General features: G+C 37.8%; 1 protein-coding gene across 3 annotated transcripts; it reads left to right on the forward strand.

Annotated features, from left to right (window-relative positions):
• The first annotated feature begins 118 nt into the window (after positions 1 to 118).
• Positions 119 to 11,968, forward strand: LOC135468843 (flap endonuclease GEN homolog 1-like). 3 transcript variants are annotated; one of them, XM_064747294.1, is made up of 11 exons: positions 119 to 206; positions 1,316 to 1,519; positions 2,968 to 3,169; positions 4,377 to 4,466; positions 4,897 to 4,983; positions 5,302 to 5,486; positions 5,669 to 5,768; positions 6,331 to 6,414; positions 6,848 to 6,984; positions 8,072 to 8,132; positions 8,989 to 9,098. In XM_064747294.1, exons 2-10 carry the CDS (start codon positions 1,359 to 1,361, stop codon positions 8,115 to 8,117), a joined length of 1,092 nt encoding a protein of 363 aa, XP_064603364.1. In that variant the 5' UTR covers positions 119 to 206; positions 1,316 to 1,358; the 3' UTR covers positions 8,118 to 8,132; positions 8,989 to 9,098. The 3 variants fall into 3 exon arrangements, with proteins under 3 accessions (XP_064603364.1, XP_064603365.1, XP_064603363.1); XM_064747295.1 differs by lacking the exon at positions 4,377 to 4,466; XM_064747293.1 differs by lacking the exons at positions 119 to 206; positions 1,316 to 1,519; positions 2,968 to 3,169; ... (1 more) ...; positions 4,897 to 4,983; positions 5,302 to 5,486 and adding an exon at positions 9,855 to 11,968 and having other exon boundaries at positions 5,696 to 5,768; positions 8,989 to 9,111.
• The last annotated feature ends 2,087 nt before the right edge of the window (positions 11,969 to 14,055 follow it).

Raw genomic sequence — 14,055 nt, forward strand, 5'->3', positions numbered from 1 at the left:
TTTGGTTCTATACATTTTAATTGTTGATTTATTCAAAAGGGATGATTTACATTTAAAAAGTTTTATAAAATTTCATCATTTTTTTCTTCCGCCTTCGGGAAAATGGCGGGGATTTCAACTTTTAGATGACACAGAGACAGAGAGAGAGATCGAAAGTTCAACCCTCAGCTACATGTAGATCGTTTTGCATCATGTTTTTATGGCAGGTATGCATATAACTTTGTCGTGTGACAAAATTTATCTTCTGATGGACGAATAAAAATGCCTGATTGAACTGCAAATTGGCATCAAGAGTTAATCTTTGTTGTTGTTGTTGTTGATAATGTTCTGAATGACTACAAAGTTGTTTGTTTTGTGGTTTGCCTGCGGCGCCGAGAAACCAAGATTGCTGCCCTTTACATGTTATCAAAGAACCAACAAAACCCCTTAATTTGGCGATTATTACAAAAAGTATGGGTGGATACAGTCTTACCTTATTTAGCTTAGGCATTTCTCCGATACTTTCAGTCTAGATCACTTGCCCTTTATGTCAAACCATACAGATACATGCATCTTTGATTCACAACGGACACTGAATTACCCTGAGTTTAACGGCAACAGAACAAGAGTTGTTTCCCTTGTGGTCATTATTTGCCAAGAACATTACATGATATTTAATAAGAAGGCAATTTTTCGGAGACTTAATTGAAGATAATGAAAACAATGCTGCGGTTAAGAATTTCAAGTTTAATATATCACAATACACTAATTATTTTGCAGTATTAAGTTTTTAAGTGCGACTGTGCTTTGAGACAAAAACAATGTTAAGGCGCACTATTGGCTTTTCTCAGCCAGTCAGACTGCGTGACTATTACAGATCTCAAGTGATAATGTGTGAAAAGCCAATAGTGCACTTAGCTCAATGCCAAGCACTGCCATGTTGTCAGTTTTATGAGCACACACACACAAACAAGACAAGAAATTATTTCTACAACCCCGAAACGTAGCTGTTTCTGCTGACATCACACTATCCCTGTTTTGTGTTTTAGCCATGTGAGGATGCATGGAGTACGAGTGACGTGATACCATATTCCAGTGTCTCTAACTTGGTGTGTCCCATGACCTTTGTAAGAATTCTACATTAAACGTTCTACCGAGCATGTCAGCAGAAAATGGCTTCAGCCATGTTAGTCTGACTCCATCCATCTTAACTGAGGTATAACTGAGGTAATATTAATTGTCTTCTTTTTCTTTACTGACTGCTTTGTGTAGGACAGTCAGACAGTGTGATGGTTATCTATTATAACAGCTTTGTGCCACATTTTATATTTTGTAGATTGGAGACTAAATCTATGAGGTCTGTGTGAAATTGAGACACAATGGGGGTTATTCAGCTGTGGTCAGTTTTGGCTCCTGTGAAGAAGCATGTGCCCCTGAGTGACCTAAAAGGCCAGACGCTGGCTGTAGACCTCAGTATCTGGGTGTGTGAAAGTAATGCTGTCCGGCAAATGCAAGGAGTGGTATTGAAACCTCATCTCAGGTATGTCTAAACAGCACATCTGAAGGTATCATGCCCTATTTACATGTATATCTGGCTCTACATCTGTTACACATTTGTCAACAACTTAATTATTATGGCAAGGAAATAGGAAACTCGCAAACTCCTTCCCACATGTAATAAGATGATCCAAAGCTGTGAACTAATTTGTTCATTCCTTTATTACGTCACGATTATCGGTATATTTATTTATTTATTTATTTTATTTATTTATGTGATTGGTGTTTTACGCGGTACTGAAGAATGTTTCACTTATACGACGGCGGCCAGCATTATGGTGGGAGGAAACCGGGCACAGCCTGGGGGAAACCCACGACCATCCGCAGCCGGAGAGGAAGCCAACATGAGCTGGACTTGAACTCCACATTGTTGAGAGGCTCCTGGGTAATTATGCTGCGCTAGGGCGCCAATTATCGATATATGTGAGCTCATAAAACATATTTGCAGTACACATGCGACGAGACAGAAGACAATACATTCTTCTATCGTTTGGACTACTTGTGTAGCTCATCCACAAGTTTCCCATTATTTACAAAAAAAATATGTTGTAAACAACACTTCATGGCTAAAATGGCATTACAAAAATTGTATATAAATGTTCGGGTTACTAATGATGTTGCATTTAAGGCAAATTTCTAATGTAGCTACAGTTTAAATGAACTGAATCCTATTTTATTTACTTCCTTGATTCTAAGAGTTCTAGTTATCTTAGAAAGGTGTTATGAGGTTAGTTTTAAAGGTAGGCTGATATCCTACAGGAAAAACAGTTACAGCATCAAAATTAATATTTGATCACATTTATTTGCCTCTGAAAGTGGACTTTTTGGGGCGAAATTTTTTGGTCATTTTCCATTATGTATGAATGAGAGCTGGCAAATTTATGGGTGGACAAAAAACAGTAAACCTCAAGCTTTCACCAGGTACCTGAGAATCCTGCTGACATAAAGTCGCAGCCGAGCCATCCAGAAGTGGGTTTGAACTTGTGACCTCAACGGTCAATTGCCAATCAGCTACAATAGAGCAATACTTTAGCTGAATGAAGTTATTTTTGAGGCCATTTTGTTACAGCAGGGTGTCCAAATTTCATTTTGTCCTATTTCTCCCATGTTAAAAGTGCTGAAAACAGGGTGTCCAAATACATGTAGCACCAGTTTTCTGTTTCACCCGTCCAGTAGCTGACTAACTCCATGAACCTTTGCGTGTTCAATGGTCTTATTTGGAAAAATTTGCCATGGCACTTAAAATGCTGACCTAAATTCACTGCTTACAGAACTTTTTGGCAAAAATTTTGCTTGCAGTAAATTAGTAATTGTTGTCTGATAAAGTTTTAGTGGGTGGTATTATGCTTTGGCAAAATGCAATCGTTTATTACTTCATTTACATCATATTCATTATGTGTAGTGCGTTAATTATATTTCTCATCAAAACAGGAACCTGTTTTTCCGGGTGTCTAATCTCACCCAAATGGGCATCAAGCTTATATTTGCGATAGATGGAGAAGCACCTGATCTGAAACGAGATACCATGGCAAAAAGACAGCAAGCCCGACACCAGGGAAAACACAAAACCACATCGTCTTTGTCAAAGCCCAAGAGGAAAGGCCGCTCCCAGTTTAACACCATTCTAAAAGAGGTAAGGCTGAACTGGACAGCCAGTAATGCCCTACAGACAGACATAACAGGCTCATAGTACAGTTATTTCAACTTCAGTTAGGTACATGTAGTTTCTTTGATGTCTGACTGTTTGATTGCTTTGCGTTTTTTTATTGGACGCCATATATGAAACCTTTCTTTCATTGCATAGATAATAGGACGCCATCGATCGTTAAGTGTGATTATCAGTTTGTGACATAATAAAGCAAGCTGAGTTAGCAGACATTTTAGGTCATGATTTGTATAAAAGACCAAGCGATGTGTAACTGTGAAAAATAATGATTTCAAAGTACCTTAATTCCATCTGTTTTGGTACCTCTTGGAATTAAAACATATAACGAAAATAAATGCATTCCGATTGTTATAAACATCAGAACATTCGTGTCCATGCTGTAGGTTAAAATTCATGTACAGGGATGTTCCTGGATTATCCTCCCTGTCTCAATGAACCAGTGTCAATTCTTTACAAAAATTCAAGGATTCGAGTCTACCAGGCAGTAATCTTTGAATGATTCTTTTTGGTCTGCCATAAATGCAGTGTAACAGAATGTCCTGCATGTCTGTATTTGTGCCAGTGGAAATTTCCCTTTGATCTTGTGAGATAGCAGGGATGCTGAGTGGTTAAAATCCTTGTCTTTCAGTGGCTACGATGCACGAGAAGTGGTTTCAAAGCTGGTCTTATGTCTGGGTAATTAACGGATTCCCCTGCTCTCCATGTCAGTAAGTGTAAGACAGTGCTCTTTGGCCATCTGCACAGTTTTACATTTGTTGACAAACCCTTGTCTACCACTTGCCAAAAGTCTTTGGTTTACCCTTTACCTCCTTTTCCATAAAACTCAACTGTCTTCCATTCACTATACATTTGAAAAATTCTTTACAGTATGATAATAAAACTGTAATTTGTTTTTGCACCTGTCAAAAAGTTTCTCGACATGTACACATCTGTCATGTGGGCATAACATCATGCTCTCCTCTAATAAATACAAAACTGCATCTAAGAATGTTTTGATAATGTTGATTTTTGGCTCAAAATATTTCAGAAATTTCCACTAATATTTGACCAAAACTCCTGTTAAATACACTAGGTAACTTTTTTTTTTCATGTCACTCGGAAATATTACCTGTCGGTGTTCTGGACACCCTATTATTCATTGAAATTTGTCACGTACACCTCTGTATTATTTCAGTGTTGTGAGCTGCTAAGCCACCTGGGTATTCCTTATATCTACAGTCAAGGGGAGGCAGAAGCACTGTGTGCCTTGCTTAATCGTCAGGGGGTAAGGCAAACTAGGATTTCCCTTCCAGTCAACACCAGTATTGGTTAAAGTGAACTATAAGTACATGTACATGTATACATTTTTCTACTGTTGAGAGCACAAGCATCTGATGTATCTTTGTGCTTTGTGTTGATCATCATGGGTGTGTGACTGTCTTGAATAAGAAATATTTGTGTCTCCAAATCCCATTTTTACGACCAGGACAACTTGAAATGTGTTTTGACTCCTCAAATTTTTCAGCCAAAAGAGCTAAACTCAATCTGAGTTAGGTATATTCATGAATGAGTGTCTGCAGTATAGTAAATTTTTGAAGACCCAGCTGTGCTTTTGACTCATAACTTGAAACCTGTTCAAGTTTACTTTAAATTTGTTCTTTTGATATGTATTACTTACAAAAGCAGGATGACAGTATTTTTACTTTTCTTTACAGATAGCTGATGGTTGTTTGACTGAGGATGGAGATGCCTTCCTTTATGGAGCGAGGACTGTTTACCGCAATTTTACCCTGAACACAAAGGTTATAATACACATAATAGTTTTCCTATTAACAACTTTAATCGTGCAAGTATTTATTGATTGAATTTTTTTTAATACATTCTTATCACAGATAATGTGTCTTTTGATGTAGATCTCTAAAAAAATGTGCGTAGGAATAGCTTGACATCTGATGGATTTACCTATTCCACTGCATAAAAAACATCCCTAAAAGAATGATGATATCACGTATGGGAAATGTGTCAGAGGATTTTTCAGAGGATACTATCCAGGTTTTAACTTTGGACGAACCTTGTGGTGAAAAAATTTATCCTTTTTTTGTTGCTATACTTTTTTTCAGGACCCTCATGTGGAAAGCTATTGTGGAGAGGACATAGAGAAAAGCCTAGGTTTAGGACAGGAGGGTCTAGTGGGACTAGCACTCCTACTCGGCTGCGATTACTTGCCTAAGGGAGTACCTGGGGTGGGAAAAGAGCAAGTCCTGAAACTAGTCAAGTTGCTGGAAGGTGTGAATATACTGGACAGGTGTGGCAAGAGTTTTGTGTTTGTATGTTTTACATCATTAAGGTGCATGTACATTGTACTGACTGGGCATGTATTGTTAAATTTAAGACGGGGCAGTGTAAATGCAGTTGTAGTGTGTGAGCTTTGTGGATCATGTCTTTAAATATGCTAATCGTATTCATATGTAAAATAAACTTCTTCAGGTTTGAGGCCTGGCAGACAGAGGATGGCAGTAATTTGGAAGGAATAGAAAAGGCTGTGTGGAAAAAAGCAATGAAAGTGGAAAATTTTCCCAATCATGAGGTAACTAGTGCACATTTATAGGAAATATAAGAGACATCCAAGTGACTTTGATGAAATAATCCACCCTCAGTTTGTCCAACTTTATGACTGGTTTTGTGTTTTTCAGCCAAGCATGACGCTGTTTATTTGCATTTATACTGTGTTTGGTGAACAGAACAATAGAAAGTATAATTTACTGAAACCTTAAAAGTTCTGAATGTTAAGAGAGACAAAGAGTCTTAAGCAATTAATCATACATCAATTAAGATAAATACAGATAGGTAGGGTATGTTGTCAGTCAAGGAACCAGTCCTGGAATAACACTGCTGAGAAACACAACATGGCTACCATGGTTGAGTTTATATATGCTTTGTGGAGCAGCTTGTGATTTTTGTTGGTTTAACCGGGGCTCTGCCGGTTTTCTCCAACAATAATCCTGAGTCAGAGGCAATTCTTGAGTACGGCATCAACACCAGTCAGATAAATAATACGTGTGACGACTGTGGTGTGCTTTGTTTAGAAAACACTCCGAGCCAATCTGGGAGCCATATTTTTCAGACGCTGATCAATCAATCTATATCAGGTCATTAATGAGTTTCTGGTTGCCAAGGATACCTGTGCTGCGAAGGAGTTTAGACAGCGTCGTCCATGGATAGAGAAACTGCAGGTAATTGTAATGCATAAAAATGAATGAAAGCCTTTCAACAACAACAAACAAACCCCTGACAAACTAATGGCTGGCTACACTAATTCTTCTAAAATTTGGGACAGATATTAGTAGGTGGTTGAAAGGTAGAATATTACATTTCTTTACCAGTCTTTTGGAAAAGTAGAGATATGAGTATGTTTTTCATTAGATGGGTCTAACCTTGTGAACAAGGGAAATTCAATATTCATGCTACAATTACATGTATATCGGCAAAAAATGAGCAGACCAGGTGTCCCAGATTTTAGGAGAAATAGGGTTATCAGGTTTCTGTGGACATGTTAGAGAATTTGAATGGTTCTTTAGCATACATATTAAGGTGTAAATTCTTCTTTGCCGTCAATTAGTCTATTAACAATGAGCGTTGTGGTTGTTATGTTGTTGCGTGTTTCAGGACTTCCTCTTCCAGAAGTTGGACTGGCCGCGAGAGTACACGGAGGAAAAGGTCCTGCCTCTGATCACTCTCTGGGACATGACAGACATCCTCCTGACTGGTCAACACAAGCCAGCCCTGCACTTAGTGCCTCATCGGTCAGTGCTGAAGGACTGCGAATACTAAGTTAAAACATCATGGTGACGTCCCTTTGTGCCGTCACTTGATCACTTTATGGCACGGGAGGAGGATAATCAATACATTTTAACTTTTAATTACCTGAAATATTTAATTTATTCATCTTTGAGGTAATTCAGTAAATTTAAGCCCTTTCTTGTAGATGATTTTCAGTATTGTATGTACCAGTTAAAATGAACTGATTTGCCCTTGTGAGCTGCAGAGTGACGTCACCATGATACCAGGTAATTCACACATCATGTCTGGATATTTTCTGCAAAAGTGTACATTCTCTGTATGATGTTGTTAACAGAGGAAAGTATCCACATGAAGTTTGGTTAAACTCATAGCGAAATGTTGTGGTTAAACAGGTTAAATTTGAAATGCTCTGCACTTCTTAATGTCAAGGCTCACATTCCTAACTTAAAGGTTTATCGGTGTATTTCATAGCTGTTCAGCGTCATACTGAGTATTGGTGATTAACACCTAACTTAACAATGGTCAAGTTAAATGGGTGGAGGAAACTGGAGTGCCTGAAGGAAACCACCGACCTTTGCCAAGTAGGACCTGATCAATCTGTGGGTGTAAATCCGCAGTCAATCCTGTATGAGCTGGACTTGAACGCGTGGCATCATTGATCAAAGTTCTTCACAGTCTGGGGGCCTCTGTGGCTCAGTTGGTTAGCGAGCCAGTGGCAGTGTAATGACCCAGGACCCTCTCACCAATGTGGCCACTGTGGGTTCAAGTCCAGCCCATGCTGGCTTCCTTCTGCCAGCAACCTGCGGATCGTCGTGGGTTTCCCCCAGGCCTGCCCGGGTCTCCTCCCACCATAATGCTGGCCGCCGTCATATAGGTGAAATATTCTTGAGTACGGCGTAAAACACCAATCAAATAAATAAATTAGTCCTTACAGTCTCATTTTACCTGTCAAACTGGCGAGGGTCCCCACAAAAGTTTAAATGTGGCATGACTAAATATGTAGTGTGGTAATATTTGAAAAAATTTGCCTAACAGATTATTTTTCATATCGATTGGCAATTCATCCTATTGATGTTGTTGCTGTTGTAGCATTGTAAAGAGGCGGGTAGACAGGGAGTGCCGTGTTTGGAGGTAGAATGGATGCGACAAGGTAACACATGTGACTGCTTATACTGGTGGTGAATTCTGAGTCATATTCTGTTCTTACCTATGTGTGTTTTCAGTATTGTTTTGGTACAAATCTAACTGAGGCTGAATATACTAAAACACATGACAACATGATTGTTTTGTTCATTACATTCTGAAATAGCTTTTCTTACAAGGGTTCACTGGGCCTCTGTGGCCTAGTGGTTAGTGTGCTAGCGTAGCACACTAGTAGTTTCTCACCAATGCAGTGGCTATGAGTTCAACTCCATCTCATACAGGCTCCCTCTCAATGAAAAGTCTGTCAGCAAGCTGCAGATGGTTATGGGTATCCTCATGGCTCGGCCTTGTTCCTCCAGGCTCTACCTTGTTCCTTCAGGCTCTACCTTGTTCCTTCAGGCTCTGCCTTGTTTCCTTCCATTATATCGTATAAGTGAAATATTCTTCAGAACAATACATCATTGAAATAAATAAATACAGTGTTTTACTTATGGTACCGTACGTCATTTCTCATAATCCTTGTTCTTGTAAGACATAATTAGGCAGAGAGTGTTTCTATCATCACCTTGTTTAACCACTGGCCCTAATCTGCATGACACAGGATGTCACTAAAAGTATCCCTCTGCTTTTGCAAGTCAATGAATGCCCTTTTGTGATTTTTGTGGATGTTTGATAGGTTTTTCAAAATATTTAAGGATATTGTATTCTGATGTTATAATTGGCCATGTTATCTTTGTTCTATAACTTAAAAATTCCAATAACTGTTTGTATTTATTGATAGTTTTCTCAACATACATTGAGATGAAGAAATACGAAAAAGTCAAAAACATCAGCTTCACCCTTCGGGTAATTTTGTATTTCAGACAATGCCACTGAAGATAATCCATACTACACCACCATAGAAGAAGAAGATAAGTTTACACAGTGCTTCTCTGAAACAATGGGATTGTTTGAGGGCATGGAGAAAGCTAGGAAAGTATCAAAAGGTAAAGAACACCCGCACCTCACGTGTTGATGTGGTAACAATGTTTCTAGAAGCAGCTTGAAACTATCGAAGAAACAGAAGGCACTCACATTCGAAACATCCATCCTCTGGTTGTAGTGATTATTAAAAAGCATTTTTACGCAGTTAATTGTGGACATAATTACTATTCTACAGACTGGATATTGCAGCCTACTTGATATGTCTGTTTGTGAGGTGGACGCTTAGATTGCCCGCCTGGTACATATGATCTGTCATTTACCCTGTACTCTTAAGTGCTTCTGTTTTAGGTGTGTAATCAGTGCGGGAGATATTTGTTTGGTTTGGAAGATGTTTATTTGATCCAAGAGATACTTATTTCATTTGGGAGATTTGTTTTTGGTAATGCATTTTACATGCAGTGTGGCATACTGGACTCTGTTGCTGTGGGTCTTACAGAAGTGTTCAATGTAGATTTCATTTGCGCTGTTACATGATTAACATTGCACTGAATGCCGTTCACTTCATCTTCTGTAAAATGCTTCCAGCTGATATTCAGTCCTTTAATTAATACCCTAGCTAACATATTCACTTGTTCCCTTTTCCCATAACCATTTATGATTTACAATGGTATAAATGATATCACATAGCAGTTTACAGTTTTGGATGTAACCTTTTATTGTTGACTTGTGTTTTAAGACGTAATCATATGCGTCGAAACAAGAGTTACAGCGATGACTTGTCATGTGTTGTCTTTACTTGAAACAGGTCGGAAGAAGGTAAAACCTGACAAAGCCCATTCTAAAGCTCCTGCTGAAGAAGATGATATGGTCTCTTTGGTTGCAGAAAGATTGAATAACCTTGATCTTGACATCAAGATCTCTGAAGTAATGTTATCAGATTACTCTGCCAAAGTGAATTGTGAGAAGAGTGATGCTATGTCTGCTGGAAATGAGGATTTTCCACCCAGAATCCAAACTTTGAAACGAAATACTCGTGTGACAGTGAAAAGTGGACAAGATGAGCAGGTGTATGATTCTGCTATTGTGAATGGCAAAGTAAAAACCAACATGGAAAACAGCAGTAGCGGTACTTTGACTGAGCTTAGTGCAAGAAATTTTGAGTCCTCCGATGATGATAGTGTGTCAGAGTATATTCCCTTATCACAGCGAATCAAGATGGTAGCTATGAAAGACAGCTGTGTCAAAGTGAAGACAACTCAAGGAGAAAGGCAGAACAAACCAGACTTTGTAACAGAAAAAATGGGTAATAGTCCAAGACAAAAACAAAAAGTGGAAAATGATACATTTACCAGATCTGATGATGATGTGAAGGGAACAGATCATCGATTGATTGGACATGATGCACATTTGAGTGAAACTTCTTCACCTGTTGCTGCTGAAGACCACAACCAAGCCAATGTCAGTAATAGCAGACCTACTATTATTATCATCTCTACAGCAGGGGGAGACAAATCTGATCAGCATTTGTCAAGTCCCCAAAAGATTGTAAATTTGAGTTCAGAGAAAGTGGTTGGTTTCAGTGACTCAGACGCTGGAAATGGCAGTGTGTATGAGTTATTCAGCCCTGACGGTGATGCATCATTAGTAAGAGGTGATGGTGATAGTTTGTTAGGTACAGCGGAGGTTAATGCCTTAGTGACAGATGAGACAGTGAGGACTTCAGATGTGATAACAATTACCTGTGTACCCGAGGATGCCTCAGGCATGGAGCCTGATCAGAGTATCCTGTGTACCTGCGATAATAGTATTGACCTCTTCAGCTCTGAATCAGTATGTGCCAGCCCACAAATTATGGACAACAAAATATATACGAATCGAGGAAACCCTTTCTCCAGTCCAGACCTTTCTTCTGGGCTAACAAGGATGCTGAGTCCGTCCTTACAGCAGAATCACGAGCAAGGAAATTCTATAAAGGATGGACTGTTGAGAAGTTCTCCTGGCATACCACACGACTTGTCCAGTATGAAGGTATTTCTGAATGATTCAGGGGTAAACACTGTCTCCACTCCTCAAACATCTTCAGTAAAGCTTAGGGAAAGAGTGCCATTTGACAGCCCAGATCTGTGCAGCATCAGTCCAGGGTATGGATACTTCTATCTGGAGACCTCTCTGCTAAATGACACCACAGGGTCACAGATTAGAGAGCCTCTGACTCCAACAACATGTAACAAGGAAATGAAAGTGCAACCGACAAGGATTGAGTGTGAAAAGAAAAGTGCTGAATGTGATAATGATGATATACTGGTAACTCTAAGTAAAACTGCAGACATGGTTGGACCAGTAGAGGTGAATGCAGTTGACTGTGGAAAGGAGTCGAAAGAAACTGTTACTAAAGCCAGATCACCACTGAATGAGATGTGCTATGCATCAATATGCACAAGCAAAAACTTGAACAAAACCAAACAATTGTGTCAATGTAGTGAAGGTTTTGACCTCCACAAGGACAATCTGCATACACAAAATGTTTCAAAGAGTATTGTCTCTGCTGTGTCTAGCATATTGTCAACAAGTTGTCAGCCTGTTTCTGCTGATATTTCGAAACAATCTTCCATTTGTAAGGAATTATCATCAGGTAAAGAAAATAAGCTGACAAGGAAAACTAAAAAACAAGGTAAATCTAACTGCTCTTCAAAGAGCACTCAGAAGATTGAGGAGCCTGATCATGTAGATTTCTGCATTGACAAAATAGCAAAACTACATGTGAAGGAAAATGCATCAGACTTAAACCCAACCAGTCCCTTGGCACTAGTTGACAGACTCAAGTCAAAATTTGCCTCATTGGGCACAGTACCAATTTCAGGGGAAACTATATTAAGTGTGAAGAAGGTAAACTCGAAATAAGAGGTGAATTATTTGACAAACTCCAATTTCTTACACTTTCCTTGTGCTTCAGTGGCGAGATAATTTCTTGCAAGTAATTTATTAAAGTAATTACAAATGAATTACAAGTAATTAATAAAAGGAAATAATTTTAAATGTGTGAAAAAGAGGTACATAAATAATGTGCTTTGTCTAAATGCCTGTCTATGAAACGTAAGTATCACATATATCTGGTTTCAGCAATATATTAGGCATAAAAAGATGATTTTGGGTCCATTTGATGATATTGACTTTAGGTGTACAAGTCTAATATTTATCAACATCATATTGTTTTGTATGTGATATTTACATTATGCTTACTAAAATGTGAGATTATTATTGTGATGTTCAGCTGTGAAATGATGCCTTTCACTGAAGCACAAAATTTTTCCTCCTTTTATTATGAAAATTTTTTTTGAGAAAAATTCTCTGAATTTAACTAAGAATAATGAAAAAATATTGAGGTGTCTGAGGCAGTTTTCTTGTTTTTTTATCCCAGTGTCGGAACAGTCAGTTCATGTTTGATTTATTGATACACATTTCTATCACCAAGTGGTTCCATTTGTTATTAAATGCATCTCACAATATCTTGTATTGCACTGAACTGAGTCAACTTCATCATGTTTATTCCAGTGACAAATGGGCATGTACCGCGTATGTTTTAACACATTTGATTTCTGGAAACCTTTACAGTGGTTATTTTATTAAAATTAAATTTTTTTTTAAATGTTATTTTTGGATTTTTTTGTTGCATAGAAAGGGCCATATCTAGAAAAATACTAAAGGTTCTGATCCCAAAACTTTAAAAGTAACATTGTGAAGTTATATAAAATGCAACTCAAATTGATGTGCTTTCTGTGGCCTTTTAAGAAACGAAAAAAAATTATGTAGAAACTTAACTTTATAATAATAATAATCAAGTAAAAATAAGTCAAGGCATCACCACATGAATGTGAAAGGTTTCACAAGCTGGAGCTGTAACAAAACCTTTTTGTGGGACAGTATTAAGGTATTATCTACGAAACCACATTGGAAGAAGCGAAAAATTTAGCATTTATTACTAAGAAATACAATACTTAACTGTGTTATTCAGATCAACAATATATGGGATAAGTTTATTAGATAGATGTAACTCCATTTCAGACATATTTCCTGACCATAAAATAATTTTACATTTGACAACTACAACCTGTCAGTAGTACCTATGGCATGATCACATGGTCACAGCAGATTATTGTCTTTAAAAGATGTATGATGTGGTTAAATATTGTTTTATAGGATATTGACGCTTATATCGCATTCTGTTTAGTGATAATTTGATATGGTTTTAACATTTGAAAGACACACTGTAAACTCTGTGACATTCCAGAATACTGTATTATTATTACAGTGTAATACAGTGTATTGTGACCCTATTCTAGATTGTTGATGTGTATCTCATGTTTTCCATAAGCCTTTATGACGTTCTCCTTGCATTGTGATGTAATGATGTGGTTACAAGTAAACATTGCCAATGATTGGCTTTTGTATATTTGAACATTCCACAGTGATTAATTGATCCTGGCATGTGGATCGAAAGTTTGTGAAACCTTTAAATTTGCGTGGAGGTGCCTTGACTTCATTATTATCATCATTATAGGTTTGTTCAATTTACTCGTTAGTTTCAATAAAATACATCTTGATTAGCTTGCTGTTCGAGCCCAGATGTTTTACAGAACTAAAATCACTGTAGATATGGCCCTGATTGAAGGTTATGATCTCACATAGTAATTCATGTACATTAAACTAATATAATCTGTGTTCAAACCTGGACTGACTTCATAGTTCCAGGCCCTCATTGAACGAGGAGTATAAATGATAAATGTCTTTGGCTGAACGTTTCTTAGTTTGAGATTAGTGTGGTCATGTGTTCAAATCCTGTTCACACCATTGCATAAGTGAAATATACTGTTGAGTGCAGCTTTAAACACAAACCCACAAATTCAATGCCCCAGTCACTGCATAGATCAAAATCAGATATGAATAAAACACTGGCTGAACACTTCTGTCTGATTTTGGTTTGCATAATAAATTCCAAACACCATGTA

Source organism: Liolophura sinensis, chromosome 6, assembly GCF_032854445.1.
Source record: "Liolophura sinensis isolate JHLJ2023 chromosome 6, CUHK_Ljap_v2, whole genome shotgun sequence".
In the NCBI taxonomy this organism is placed as follows: Eukaryota; Metazoa; Mollusca; class Polyplacophora; order Chitonida; family Chitonidae; genus Liolophura; species Liolophura sinensis.